General features: G+C 41.3%; 1 protein-coding gene and 1 long non-coding RNA gene across 2 annotated transcripts in view; one reads left to right on the top strand and one right to left on the bottom strand.

The window, feature by feature from the left end:
• BCAR3 (BCAR3 adaptor protein, NSP family member) overlaps positions 1–15,942 on the bottom strand; it is a 94,095-nt gene that overhangs the window by 53,556 nt on the left and 24,597 nt on the right. Inside the window, exon 3 of the mRNA XM_075833190.1 lies at positions 2,529–2,568. Within this exon, the coding sequence (XP_075689305.1) occupies positions 2,529–2,568 (40 nt within the window). The remainder of the gene's footprint in view (positions 1–2,528; positions 2,569–15,942) is intronic.
• Positions 5,256–15,632, top strand: LOC142657806 (uncharacterized). Its single transcript, XR_012849983.1, has 3 exons — positions 5,256–5,336; positions 6,441–6,483; positions 15,564–15,632. It is a non-coding gene; the product is annotated as an uncharacterized LOC142657806 (long non-coding RNA).

Genomic DNA, 15,942 nt, shown 5'->3' with positions numbered 1-15,942 from the left:
GCTAAAACGCTGACTGTCTGGAGCCACCACTAGGGGGAGCTCAGTGCATAATGATATATACAGCTTGTCCAACCCCATGACATTTTTATACAAATGTGGACCATGAAAAACGTATACAAATTTATACCATTTTCTGTTTACGTCTGTTTTTTATAGCGTGTATGCTTAGTATATACTCATACGTTGGTATATGTTTCTGTCCGTTTTTTATCTAAAAAATATATACAGTTTTTTTTCTTAGGCTACATTCACACAAACGTAGCCCACATCGGACGTGAAAAACTGCAGTTTTTCACGTCCTTCATTCACATCTGCGCTAGGGCTCTTTTCCGACCTTCCGTCTGAGATTTCCGTCGGAATGGAGCCCTGACAGACACATACGGAAACCATAGGTTTCAATGGTGACGGATCTAGTGCCAATGGTTTCCATTTGTCTCCGTTGTGCAAGGGTTCCGTCGTTTTGATGGAATCAATAGCGTAGTCGACCCTTTGCACAACTGAGACAAATGGAAACCAATGGCACCGGATCCGTCACCATTGAAATCAATGGTGATGGAAACGGAAACCTATGGTTTCCGTTTGTGTCTGTCAGGGCTCCATTCCGACGGAAATCTCAGACAGAACGTCAGAACGGAGCCCTAGCGCAGATCTGAACGAAGCCTTACTCCTTTTGTTTCTTTAGACCATTGTAATCTGTTAACATACATGGGGTTGGACAACCGATGACCTCTTTATTTAGTGAACTACGCCTAGTGGCAGCTGTAGGTACAGGCTATGATTGTAGTCAGGAAGCAGGAGAAGCCGTTTAGTGCCGGGCCGCTTCTTGCCATGGCGCTATCGCAGTTGCATGGTCTGCTTCTATTGTAGGTACGCTAAAGGCATAACTTACAATTCAAGGATCTAACTTTTATGATATTATTTTCCAACATGAAATAGAGTTGTTTAAGATTATGAATCCCGCATGGATTTCTGCACACAGAACACAGAGCGTATTGAACAATATTAGCATTCTACAAAAAAAACTTAATTCTCTTGTCCTGTGGAATAAGCTGTGATTGGCGTGCCCTATATTGCCTATATTTAGCTGGCAGCCGCTTCATTATTGAGGTAATAAGCTCAGATTCAGTACAGTACAGTTACTCATTCACAGCCCAGGCTGATCCTTTGTCCCACGAGGGGGGATGGAACTTGTCCTGTGGGATGTGCACACACAGGCAAAAAAACCTACAATACCAGCTAATACATCCATTATCCGCCTCATACACCGTGCACTAATCTCACATGGGGACAACGTGCTATTGTTTTAGTAAATCTCTTTCCACGGCTTGTTAGCAGACAGGCTCAGGGCTGTGCCCACTGTTTATACTTCTTGGATAAAGGGGAATTGTGATTAAACAATTGCAGGGGAAGCATCTCAAGCCTGGAGAGAAAATTGGGTTACTGGAGTGTGCGAGTCCCGAAAAGCCAAGTCAAAAGCACGAAAACGCCAGATCGTGTCTGCAGAGTGTAAACTTGGCAACAGCTATTAAAAAACTACATGTAGCCATAATGTTTATATTCGATATCGGTGTATTTCTATTTTAATGTAAATATATATATATTTTAACCAAGACCAAATAAAACTTGGAAATAGATTTCCGTTTTAACAGAATTTGCACTCTCAGCGCTGGTTCCAACTCCCCTGTTTCTGATATATATATATATATATATATATATATATATATATATATATATATATATATATTAAACAAAGGAATCACAGCGAAGTCCAGAGAAATAGGTAATTTATTCACCCATGTCAATGCAAAGTTTCAACTCCATCCCAGGGCCTTTGTCAAACTTTTATTCACACATTGACATGGGTGGGTGAATAAATTACTTATTCCATTAGACTTCTTTCGAGTGCTTTGTTTTTTTTTATATGTCTGGGACCCTGGATCAAGGTCAAGTCTTCTGGCACCGACTCCTTGTATTTTTCCAAAGTGCTGCTTTACTTTAATATATATGTATATTTATTTATTGGGGAATCACTTGAAAAATTTTAATTGAAGCTCCACTTTCGTAGCTGTTTTAAAGAGTAATAAAAAGGAACAGCATAAATAGCAACTCCATATTGCCATGGGAGCCATCTAATAATAATATGCAGACAGATTTCCGCCCAAAGATCCATCAGCAGAACTCTGTCTGTGGTCAGTCAATAGACTCCAGATTGCCATGAAACAAACCTGCAGAGTATTTGTGATGGATTAAGCAATTGTTGTTTATGCCATTTTTATAATTGTTTTTACACCAGAATGAGCGTTATTATCTGCAACAGAAGTTTATGTGCCGTTTTCTACTGAGGAAGCCTTTATATCCCAAAAGAAGGATCTATTAAGATATTTAATAACTGAAGCAGATCATAAATCTTAGAAATGACAATGTTCCTGGTGACAGTCAAAATCACGAGAGCTGTATCCTTCTCCAGTATAATGTTTAGTATGTAGAGGTAAGAAAACAACATATGTATTCACGATGCATAGACTTACCTTGACATATTCCAGTGCAGAATCTGGAGACGAATAGTCCCTAAAATAAAAACCAAACAAGTGTCAGTAAACAGGGTAATGAAAGCAGAAAATGAGATGTGGTAGGAAGGAAAGATCATGCTACAAATACAAGCTACATGATGCATGAGCGAGAAAGTAACCTAAAATTCCACTCTTGTTACAATGTTATTCATTATACAGCACAACATTCTAGTTTTCAAGGCTGAAATGTTCTCATTTATGTTCCTATATTTATCAGCCACAAGGGTGACATTGCAGCCTTATCATGAAGCAGGGGTGCATTAAAGCGACACAGAAAATCTCAATGTAGGATATCCAGTTTGTGTATTTTATTCCATTATTGACATAGCGCGAACATATCCTACAGCGCGGAATACAATGGAGAATATAGAAACAAATAATTACCCATGACTACCAATCAGGTATCTGATTTAATTTTTCAAAGAGTCCCTAAGAGATGAGAACTAGAATCTGATTGGTTGCTACTGGCAAGTAGTCGATTTTCCCCTTACATTGGGGTTTATTCAAATGAATACCTTGCAGTCTGAAATATCTGTATACCAAGTAACCTTTTATCAGCAGTTGTGGAATGAGAAAAATACTGCTGGATGGCGTTCATACTAATCCTACCTGACTTGCCTTCTACCAATTAGCACAAGTTCATTGCCCCAGTGTTTGCAGAAAGAAACAGGACTGTTAGAATATCATTAATTAGGATGCCCCTTCTTAACATAGGAGTGGAATTAAATTATGAAAGGAAAATGAGGTCAATGGAAGACAAAGAAGATAACACGTCATGTTCACTTTCTACTGAAAAACAAACTATTAGAGAGGCAGTTCAAGATTATTCTCTTTAACAGGGCACCCAGGAAACCAAGAGTGTGCAATGGGTGGCACCCCCTGCCCTGTGCCAGGCACTGATTGTACAACAGTGGTGCTCACTAAGGGATTAACTATGTATCAATTACTTCCCTTAAAGAGTAACTGTAATTTCACAAAAACGTTTGATATGTCATAGAACTATATCAGAAGTTTTGATCGGTGGGGGTCCGGGTGCTGAGACCCCCACCATCGCTGAAACAAAGGGGCAGTAGCACTCAGCTTAGCATTCTTCATCATCGGCTGTGATTGGCGCTTAGGCTGAAGACGGGGTCATAGAGGTTCTATGTGAGCCGTCTTCAGCCTACGGAGGAGAGAATATAACAGCCAAAGATGCAGAATGATAAGCTGAGTGCTACTGCCCCTCGTTTCAGTGATGGTGGGGGGTCTCAGCACCTGGACCCCATCGATTAAAACTTGTGAAATGTCTCTGGCATATGAAAAGTTTTGCCAAAGTACAGTTAGGCCTCATGCACAAGACAGTAGTTTTGCAATTGCGGATAGTATAGGACACATTCTATCCAATGGGCCAATGCACAACCACAAGTCAGTTTACGATCTACAATTGCGGTCCGGGCGCCTTAAAGTCAATGCACATCTTGTGTGTGCACGGCCCGTTGATGACACTCCTCGGGCCGTCCGTGCCGTAATCACCGACCGTGCACATGGCTACGGTTGTGTGCATGAGGCGTTACTCTTCAACTAAACCAAACACAAAAAGTCTTGTTTTGTTCCCCACCATGAGTACATAAAACGGGAGATTGTAAACCAGTGCAGTAATACAGAGCCATAGCTAGGCTTTCCGTCATCTGGGGAAATGTTCAGTGTGCTGCCCCCAACCCTGTATCTAAATATTCTGGCAAAAGCAAGTTAGCTTGTTGGCACACCTCGTTACCCAGCACCCGAGGCACATGCCCCGATCACCCCCCCCCCCCCAGCTACGCTCCTGAGTAATATCATACTTCCCGTGTCCCTCTTTTGAAAGGGCCGTCTCTACTTGTAATTTGCGTGTTTTGCCGTGATTTTGCAAAAATGCTGCAAAAACTGCAAAATGAGGGCAACATGTAAACAAAGCCAACAACAAATAATTAGGATCAACAAGCCCAAAAACAACTCTAACTGTCTGAAGGATTTGGAATTTTTAACTCTATCATTTCCAGGGTGTGCAGCTTAGAGGCCACACTGGCTGTAATGGAGATCATATTGGTTGTCATACAGTTTTCTAAGAAAAAACATTTTAATAATTTTAATAAACTCTTGTAAAAACTGGAGTTTTCTCAATGTAATGAATCATTGCATTGCCATTCAGGCCCCATTATAGATATCCCCCATTTACTAATCAGTTGTATGAATATGTTTGGGTCATAGTGTAACAAGAGAGGCCATGGCTACTGTATTACACACCAGATCTTTGTGGTATTGTGCAGCTCCAGCGGTGTCACACAGCATTCAGTAGAAGAGAGTATTGATCCCATCTTCTTATACGAGTAGGCAGACTTGGTTTTAAAAAATAAAAAAATCATATTACGTAATTCTACTGTACAAGTTGGTGTAACCCTTCTTGATGATAACTGTGTGAATAAAACCTAGATATAGGCTACAGGTAAAAAGTACATATAACAGGTGTCCACCGTAATGCCGGGATTTAATGTGGAGCTTGTCAAATACAAATATTATTTTGCAGCCAAAAATAAGTTTCCTTTTATAAATACGCTTCATGGTTTAAAATGTCATATTTAAATGTTAGTGTTCCTTTAAGCTTTAGTATTCTCCGTTCTAGTACTAGCTGCTAATACAGAGTGCTCATCATTTATTACACTCAGATAACAGAAGCTGAAAGATGAAACCAAACAGCTTGTGGCTAGAAGGCATGAGCTCAACCTGACCTTGAAAATTGCTCCACTTTGGGTTAGTATTTTTTTTAAAGTTTCCAGTAGGGAGAATATGAAGTAGGAACTATGTCAACGCAAAGAAAAAATATATGGAAGCTACCAGAGCTATAAAAACAAGTCATCTCAAGAAGTCTCCTGGAATCTTTCATACCACTTCCTTCATCCTGCCTAGGAGTCCTTAGTCTTAGGCCAAAATCCTTGATCAGCCTAGAACAGGGGTACACAACCTGCGGCTCGTGAGGCCTTTCTGTGCGGCCCACAGCCATCTTTGGGGACTCCTGTCTGATTGGCCCTTCAGAGGTGAAGAGGTGGATGACCATGATGTGGCTCTCTCCATTGTAGTTTATGGGTGGGACACCCATAAACTACAGTGGAGATAACTATGTTAATGCATGGCCTACTTCACCCTTCTTCTCGGGAGTGACGAATGGGGGAGCAGGGGACCCAATTTTCCCGATAAATGGAAGTCCCAGAAGTGAAAACCTCACCTATCAGACATTTATTGTATATACGGTCGATGTATCACGGATGGGAATACCACTTCAAGTGGTATTGTGGCACTTGGGAGTGATACAATTTAACAATTTGGCCCTCAGACCAAAAAAAGTTGTGTATCCCTGGCCTAGAGCAAGCCCACAAAAGTGATAACAAAAATAAGACAGAAGTAAAGTAATGCTGGAATGCAACATTTGGAAAATATGTGTCAGTGACCACAAGGCTCGATCCCCTGGAATCTGATCATCTGAAACGAATCGTTAAGATTTACATACAATGGAAAATTATCTTAGTGAAATCATGCAGCATTGGCACGGTACTGAAATCTCGTGAACATTAGGCTTGAAGCTGTGGTTGAAATACAGAGAGGTCCTGCTTTTAATTACAAAGGTATTTAAAAGATACACAAGACGTAAATCGGTAAATCCACTTCTCAGCCAGTGACTCAATTTTGGAGCCAAATCTTATCCAGCATAGCGGCCTATGTCAAGCCAGGAAAGGATGGGGTTGTAGTCCCAGAAGTGTTATGATTGAAGCATCTGGTATCATTGTCTGTAATGTGCATGTTATGGTAAATTTCTCATGCCTAGACGTGGATTAAAGTTGGGACATGTCTGTTTTAAAGCAAAAGAGTCTTGATGAACAGGAGAGGATGACACAGCTACCAGGTCAGTATCAATGTTCAGATCTATAGGAAGATTTAACACTTTGTCAGCCACAAACAAAAGACGTCTGGGAAGATACATTGGCCGCCTTTATGGGAGACCCCTTGGGGGTTAGAAGGAGCTATTTTCACACATACTTTTCAGATGCAGCTTTTTGTCTCCATCAGACTACAAAAGCCTCAGGTTTACGAGCCACAATGTAGCCCTTCTTGCTAAAGAACTTAACAAAGGAAGTGACATTTTTTCAGGTTCCCAAGTTCTCAGCACACTCACAAAATAGCAATAATAATAAAATCTCAAAAACTTCTGAACAAAGGAAATTCCTCATCTGGGAAGCATAGTAGGATGAATTAAACCACATTTAGTGTTAATTTAAGACATCATTCAGCTATTTGTAGTCTGTAGTCAATATAACCTGATCATTTTGGAATCTACAGGTAAGGTGTATCTGTACCTCAGCCTTAGACCTGACCATATCACTGGTCAAATAGCTCTAGGTAGCAGCCTTTTTTTTAACAAGGCATATTTTACTACGGTAGGTAACAAAAATTACACGAATCCTAAATATGCATGAAAATACAAAGTTTGAGATGGAATAAATATTAAGCCTGACTTTCCCCCTAAGTTCTATATTTGCATATGAAGCAGCCTCACTTATCAAAACTGTGAAGTCAGTAAGACTGTCCTTGTTGCCATAGCAACAAATCAGAGCTTAGCTTTAATTTCTTAGACTGCCCTGAGAAAAGGAAAGCTGCATTGTGATTAGTTGCTATGGGCAACATGGACAGTTTTACTGAAAAAAAGACTGCAATATAGTTTAACATGTATTATAGGCCGTAAGTGAAGTCACTAGAAGGGACACTAAACCTTCTTACATCTATTTTTTGTATGGTCAACATTATCTATTGGGGCCTGGTAGCAGCTAATTAGGGTTGGGAGAGGCTTACTATAATGTTTCTTAATTAGTGACCAGAAAAATGTCTGCCCCCATGATTACTACTATAAAGCAGCTCTTTGGATAAGCTTCACTTATAATAACTGCTGACCTTACATTTAGTGATTTTTTTTAAATTCGTTTTATATGTACAGTGCTGTGAAATATATTTGCAACTCACTCATTTCTTCTATTTTTGCTAATTTAACCCCTTCAGGACTGAGCCATTTTTTGCTTTTTCATTTTCGATTTTCACTTCTCGTCTTCAAAGAGCCATTTTTTTATTTTTTTTTCATCATTGGAGCCTTGTGAGGGCTTATTTTTTGTGGGAGGAGTTGTAGTTTCTATTGGCACAATTTAAAGTACCATATAATGTACTGGGAAACTGGGAAAATAAACCGTGTGAACATACCCTAAGACTGAAGACAGCTCACACAGGCAGTGGTGTAGCTATAGGGGTCGCAGCGGTCGCAATTGCGACCGGGCCCGGAAGCCAGGGGGGCTCGCGGCCCGCCACAACCCATCAATAAAAAGTTACTATAGTAACTGGAGCCGCGGGCCCCTGTTACTGTAGTAACTGACAGTACTTACCCACATGGTTCTGGAGCGCAGCGGAGGTCCTGCCGTCACAGCGCTGTTCGCAGTGCCTGACATCACAACGCTATGCGCCGCGCCCAACATCCCGACCCTGGATAGAGTCAGGACCTCCACTGCGGCTGAAGAGGAGGGTAAGATTAATATCCCTGTCTGCTGAAGCTGATAGGTCGGGGTCCGACTCCCGGGACCCCCGCCAATCAGCTGTTTTGAAGGGGCCACAGCGCCTGTACAAGAGCTGCTTCCCTTTCATTCCAGTCACTTGCTCACACTGTGAATCGTACGAGCGGTGTCCCCTTCAAAACAGCTGATTGGTGGGGGTCCCAGGAGTCGGACCCCGACCCATTAGTTATTGATGGCCTAGCCTGAGGATAGGCCATCAATGTTTAGGGACTGGACAACCTCTTTAAGCTAACGATGTAGCAGGCTTAGAGGGCCCATGAGACAGGATCACAGATTGTGTGATGCTGTCTGCTGGGCCCTGTATCTAAGCCAATCACATGGTAGGCTTAGATACAGGGCCCATGTGTGATCCCATCTGATGGGCCCTGTATATAAGCCTACCACACGGTAGGCTTACATACAGGGCCCCAGCAGACAGTAATCTTATACTTATACTAATCATTACACACACACATTTTCTTGGGGGGGACATATGTATTGCGGCTTTTCCCCCTGACATTTTAAGACCTTAGTGACGCCCCGGCTGCTAGTGCTGCATAGTTTGGTCACTTAGGAGACCCAGCGATGCAGCTGAGAGCTGCGGACCGTCGGCCATGAGAAGTTTGCGGGTGGGGGGGGGGGGCAATAAGAACTTTTGCATCGGGGCCCATGAGCCTTTAGCTATGCCCCTGCTGACAGGGATCTCCGATCACAGCCAAAGATGCATGGTGCTTAGCTGAGCACTTCTGCACCTTATTTTCAGCAACGCAGCAACGCTGGGGGTCTCAGTGTGTGTGTGTGTGTGTATTTTTTTTTATTATAAAAAAAATTTAAGCTAGGACTAACTATCACGCTTAATTAATCTGAAGACTAATAATGAATAAAGAAGAAACAAGGACACTATATACTTCATAAAGTCATAATACTATTAGAATATTATCAATAATTACATGTAGTGAACAAAATATTTGACAAACCAAATATAAAGTTAAGTAAAGTCTCTTTCACATGTGTTCCTGGGAGATATTCACACATGAGCAGTACATAGGCCAAGCATTATTTGTTACAGTAAATGTGGCATTAGATCAGAGACAACCATGGAGAGTTGCAGGAAGTAAATTTCTATGTGCGCTTTGTAATTCATTCTCCGATACCTTTTCAAACAGTAATAATGTCTCCCAGTTGTGGCCAAGAATCTGCATTTGGCACTTTCTACTTGCAGTCCCACAAGTGGTCCGCATTACCCCACAATCATCAAACACTGCAGGCTTGGCATGTATATACAGCTGGAACAGTTGCCATTTTTAAAGGGTCTGTTGGTAGTGACATAGTTTTCTCTGGGTGGGTGGGATCTGCTGTATTGCACATACTTTATCTTGTTATTTCAGGTTTTGGGTGAGGCAGCATTCTCTGCCAATATAGATATCCATACATTCCAAGCTTTCCCCAAAATGTGGACCCACTGAAATTCAGAAAGTCTAGTAAACAGGCCAATGGTGCCCTACGATGTACCTTAGAGGTAGTTTACACAGTCATCTCCAGGAAAATTGTATACCTTGTCTTGTAGATCTTTGTCCTGATTGATGTTCCTTCTGAATTTACTTCAACATCTATGACATGAGTGAATGAGACCAAATATGCAGCTGTTGATAGTTGCTGGTTTTGGATATCAGTAACAATGAATCATGGAAAACACCGCAATAATTACCATGGAAGTTTTGATTCACTTAAAGGAAAACGACACATAAAAATAAAAGGAGATGAAATAGCTGAAAAATTACAAAATTTCCTGATACTTTAAAAATATACTGATAAACTAAAAAATGACAGTAAAAGAATTACCCCAGAGATTGAAGTGACATCATAATAGTTTAGGGGGGGGGGGGCAGAGAGGAGGCGACAAGTACACCTGTCACATGCAACTTTCCTAATTTGCTGCTCCTGCTAAAAAATCTTAAAGGGGTGTTCCAGTCATATTAATAAATATTTTAAAACTTTAGGAATATAAAAAAAATATATAGATTTTTGTAACATATGATAGCTTATTGCCCCATTTCATAATCAAAGAACTTTAGGCCCTGTTTAAATCTGTGTCGGAGGCTCCATTAGGAGCCTCCGTCGCAGATGCCATCATATTGGCCAGACATTTTGTCCGAAGAGGAAAATAGGAAATGTGGAAACCACGACTGAAACCTGATGGATTCAATGGATTCAAACCGTTGGATTCCACCATTCGAATTTAAGAATTACCATGCTAATGGTTTGCATTTGTCACCGTTGTATAAGGTTTCCATTTTTTTTTTACGGAATCGCGAGATCACGCTGTGCTGTGATTAAATCCCACACAAACTTTACCGAAGTATCGGGAGTGTGAATAGACATCGCATCCCGGCTGGAGGCAATGTCTATTCACTCTCAAGACACTTCAGTAAAGTTAATGTGGGTGTATGCGACAGCACAGCGTGATCTCATGAGATCACGCTGTGCGGAGTACAAATGGACAGGAATGGAGAGAAGTGCATGACGCTGATTGGTCAGCGTCATATACTTCTCTTTACAACGCCCACTTGGTAAAAAGGTAAAAAACGCCCAGTTGTCTATTAAGAAACTAATTAGCATAAATCTAAAATTGCTCATAACTTCCTCAAAAATGATAGTTTTTCAAAATAAAAACCACTGTTGTTATCTATATTACAGCGCCAATCAGATTATGTAGGCGATAGAGCATTTATAATCTGGTGACTGAGCCTCTTTAACTGTGTGCAGTCTTCCTCTTGTAAGCTAAGTTGTTTCTGTCAGGGGTGTAGTTATAGGGGGTCCAGTGGTAGCAGTTGCACCGGGCAGACCCAGATCTCAGGTGATAACCTGAAAGATTACAACAGGCTAAAAAGAAAGGAGTGTTGTTCAATGGTGACATGAGCGAAGGAGGAAATGGCCAACTTATCCTACTTGGGATCAGTTGAATTAAAAATACGTAGCAGCCTCGGAAATAACTGCATGAAAACAATAGCAAGACATGAGATTTTTAACAAACAAATGTAGCAATTGTATTGAACACCCTGAACAGCTTGTGTTCACATTTCTGGAAATACGGCGTCATTACTATTTACAATATATGAATGGTCTTGAAGGCAAACATTCTAGAATAGCTGCAGAAAACAGACCACAGACTCACTCACTGGTTAGGTATTCCGAACCTGAAGTTGGATTTAAAAAAAAAAATGAATTTCCTTGTTCAAAAAGACTCTATGATGCTTCAAAAATTCCAAGATAACCAGTAAATAGTTCCATCGCTAGAGCAGAATGTAGCAAGCTGCTGTGAATTTCAACAGCCTGAGGGATAAGCCTGGAACTGCATGACTCAACCACCTTTATACTTCTCGAAAATATGTCCATATATATTTATAATGCTTTACATGGATTTAATGACAGAATGATAAGCGTGTCAAAGAAAATATCTGTAGGAGTTTGTATCTGCCTCACTACCTACTTATGCGGATTTCAAAACAAATTGGGTAATATTGACTGATGCCAAACAGAGGGACTCCTGGGTAGAATGTGCTCTGTGTAACCTGTCCTGGGCCGTGTAAATGAGCGCCGATCAACGAGACAACTCGCTTGCTCCTTTCACAAGGAGCTAGTATGTGTACGAGCGCTCATCCCTATGATCGCTCGACCCCATACATTATTATCATTATACACATGTAGATGTGCTGCCCACAATGATAATATTTTATATTTTTAAACCGATACAATCATCAGATGAATGAGCGTTTGCTTGTTCATCTGCTGATCGCTGTCCTGTTTACACAGGGCAATTATCGGCAACAAGCGTTATATGAACGAGCGTTTGCCCAATAATTGGCCAGTGTAAAAAGGGGCTTATGTCTATATGACATTAAGCAATAGATTACCAGATAGGAAGTGTATTAGTGAGCATATTACGTGAAAGATTTTGTTTTCTGTAGGATTGGCTGACAATCTGATATATATGGGAGCCTTCCGACTGTATCCTGATGGCAGATGGCAGGAGAAAGAGGGAATGTTGGTTTTCATTTTTTCCCACCTTTTGTTCCAGAATGGTCTGGCAGCGGCTTATTCCCCTCCTCCCCCATTGGAATAAACATGCATGCTCAGCAAGGCCGAGTGTTCATGTTTATGTTAGAGTCGGGAGAAATAGCACTCGGGCCGAACAATGTGTATGCCTTGACAAGAGGAAAAATATAACTGTATATTTTTGTGTGACAATCTATTGTGTATTGGGGCAGCCCGCATGTCCCCTAACGTCTGCTTTTGAGGGTAAGAAGGGGGTATAGTTTTTCTGTGATCTTCTGACTGCCATGATGAAGTGTCGGTGTAATCTATGCAAGGCCTTTGGAGACTGTGAGCAAGGGGAGGGGGTGAGAGAAGCAGGATACTTGTTTTAACACCCCTGTGGCCAGAGTGGGCCCCTTTCCCCCTTTGGGCCCGTGTGCAGCTGAGAACCCTGCACAGGCTATATGTCCACCACTGATATGCTCTCCAGGAAGATAAAGCGTATCCCTTTTTCCCTGTTGAAATTAACATGCACACCAGGTCAATCCAGACACACAGATGTGAACAGGTTTAAGGAGGTTTAAATACTTTACATATTCATCCATTAATATGTTAAATAAACGTGCATTGTACCATAATGTTTTCATATTTATACCTTTTGAACATACTTGTATTTTAAAGTAAACTACAGTACTTTTTTTATTTTTTATTCCATATCCCTGGAAAATATGATTTATTCCAAAGTGTTATTTTTTTTCCTAATATTGGCCACAATTTAAAGAAAAATCATCTCTGGACATATTGCTGTCATTTACAAGTGACCAACCTCCTCCTATAGTTTTGTACGTTAGTGAACGTGCAAAAGATCGACATTAGAAGTTACAACAGAGACTAGATGATGACTCAGATTTCAAGAACAACCAGAAATTGATCCAACTAAAACAGCATTTTTTATTTTTGTTGCCACAATTCTGAAACTGTTACTTTGCATAGATGTGCTACATATCAGTTTTAAATAATTGATCTCAATAGAAAAAGAGGACTCTGCTGGTTCCTTATGGAAACTTGGGGGTTAAAGGAACATTATTTGAGTCACAAAAAAGCCCTCCTGAGGCTATTCTATTTTAGTGAATAAATGTGATTCTATAGTTCCTCTTTTCTCAGGGCAATGAATTCATTCCACGTGAATCACTCACTGTAGATGGTGCTTGACATGGTATGGCTTCACGTAGGGCTGCTCATTATTTGTCCTCCAATACTTGGCGTGAGACTTGGCATTTCTGGAGTAGATGAGTACTCATTGCAATGATGCCTGGTAATTTGGGATATCCTATAAAGATAAACTTTTTGTAGTCCGGGCTGATAGCTGGCCAGCAGTTTTCACATCTATGGCTAGCATTAGCATAATAAATTCCTGTACTGCTTCAGAACACAATATCGCACATTGCGTGTTACATATACACATGATTTTTATCATGAGAACATAAACTGGGCACAGGAGTGGCATCCATGATGAGAACTCTGCCAACTCATTCACAATCTCACAAGCCTTTGTTTATAGTTTGCTGATGTCAGATGAAATACATTGTAACCAAGTGACTGTTTCATGAGCGGCTTTTGTCTGTGTGCAGCTTCTATGCTCCTAAGGGGGGATTCACACGAGCGTGATTTTCGTGCGTGCAGGCCGCGTATTTTTCGCGCGCCACGCACAGCCCTATAGAAGTCAATGGGGCAGTTCAAACAGTGCGTGATTTGTGCGCAGCGTTTGTTCGCTGCGTACAAAACGCGTCAGGTTCAATATCTCCGCGTATTTCGCGCATCACGCATCCATTGAAGTCAATGGGTGCGTGAAAACCACGCAGGTCGCACGGAAGCACTTCCGTGCGAACCGACTGAAACAGCGCACCAGCTGTCAAAAGGATGAATGTAAACAGAAAAGCACCACGTGCTTTTCTGTTTCCAAAGATCCAAATGGAGTGTCTTTGAGATGAGCGAACCCGGACAATCGAACCGAACTTCACCGGGTTCGGCCGAACTCGTTTTGGCCGAACCCGGCAAAAAAATATCCGGTACGCGACGTCAGGAGATAGTCACTGTCCAGGGTGCTGAAAGAGTTAAACTGTTTCAGCACCATGGACAGTGACTACCGATCCCAATAAACATGAACCTGTAAAAAAAAACGAAGTTCTGACTTACCGATAACTCCCGGCTTCTTCCTCCAGTCTGACCTCCCGGGATGACAATTCAGTCCAAGTGACAGCTCCAGCCAATCACAGGCCAAGCACAGGCTGCAGCAGTCACATGGACTGCCGCGTCATTCTTTTTTTTAACAGGTTTCTCGATATTGTGTTCGCCATTCACTGTCGAGGGTGCTGAAAGAGTTACTGCCGATCAGTTAGCTCTTTCAGCACCTTGGACAGTGACGGGCGTCGACTAGCCTCATCTCTATGATGGCGGCTGCGCGAAAATCACGCAGCCGCGCATCATACACGGATGAGACACGCAGCTGTCAAATGTTTTTTGCGCGCGCAAAACGCAGCGTTGTTTGCGCGCGCAAAAACGCAACGTTCGTCTGAATCTGCCCTAATGCACATTGCAGATCTCCGAAAGTCCTTCAAAGTGCCAAAAAATTCATAAACCACAATAGAATAGTAGATTTGTAGTGCTGTGAACTGCAGAATATGAACTGTGAGCTACAAATATAGTGTGCGAGTAAGCGATTATAAGAGTTATATAACGAAGGCCTCATTCACATCTACGTTGGAGGCTCCATTAGGGACCTCTGTCGCAGATCCGGCTGAGATTACTGGAGATTACCGGAGACAACAGTGCAGCATGTTGTGCTGTTGTCTCCGGTAAAATCACGGACACCCCGCCGGAAAGCCGACAGAACCTATTAAAGTCAATGGGTTCCATCGGCCGCCGGCAGTGTTCGTTGTGCAACAGAACCATTGCTTCCGTTATTCCCTTGTTCTGCTCCTCTGATGGAGTAAAGCAACGGAACACACTGACGCAGGTGTGAACGAAGCCTAAAAAATGTATGTAGGTGTAGCAGGGTATAATAAATTCTACAACTCATAGAAATGATAAAACTAGTCAGTATTGTGTCGCGGTTATCCTCCTCTACTTGAGAGCCCTTGTAGAATGTAAATGATTTATAATACAATTCTCTCTATTCTTGGTATAAAAGTAGCCTAACTTGCAAAAATAAAATAAAATAAATCGCAGATAAGTGTAATATTATATATATATATATATATATATATATATATATATATATATATATATATACATACATATACACATACATATGTATATTTAGTTATTTTTTATTATTTTTGGTACCTTCATGTTTTAGGCACGCGAACCCTGCAGGCTCACAGGTGGAATCATGTCTGTGCTAATATATGGAAATTATTTGAAAGCAGTAAAGTAAGCACCTTCGTTGAATCACCAGGTTCCTGTGTATGTGGAGTGGAGATCGGCTTTCTTTTTTCAAACTCTTGCTAATAACTATTAAAGAGCGTTTCCCCATAAAATATAAGGTAGCGTGTACTTATAAAGCATTGAGTTGTCATGTTCAGCATTTCTAAGTGACCCGGTCCAGGGAATAACGGATCACAATTCATATGACTGCCATTACAGTTCCTACCAGGGTGGTTGTTACCCAGTTTTTACAGACTCCTGGATGGCAAAATCTGCCTAATTGCGTGATACATTCTGGTTTTGCTATATAA

Source organism: Rhinoderma darwinii, chromosome 7, assembly GCF_050947455.1.
Source record: "Rhinoderma darwinii isolate aRhiDar2 chromosome 7, aRhiDar2.hap1, whole genome shotgun sequence".
Classification (NCBI taxonomy): Eukaryota; Metazoa; Chordata; class Amphibia; order Anura; family Rhinodermatidae; genus Rhinoderma; species Rhinoderma darwinii.
This window is presented reverse-complemented; position numbering and strand designations above follow the sequence as displayed.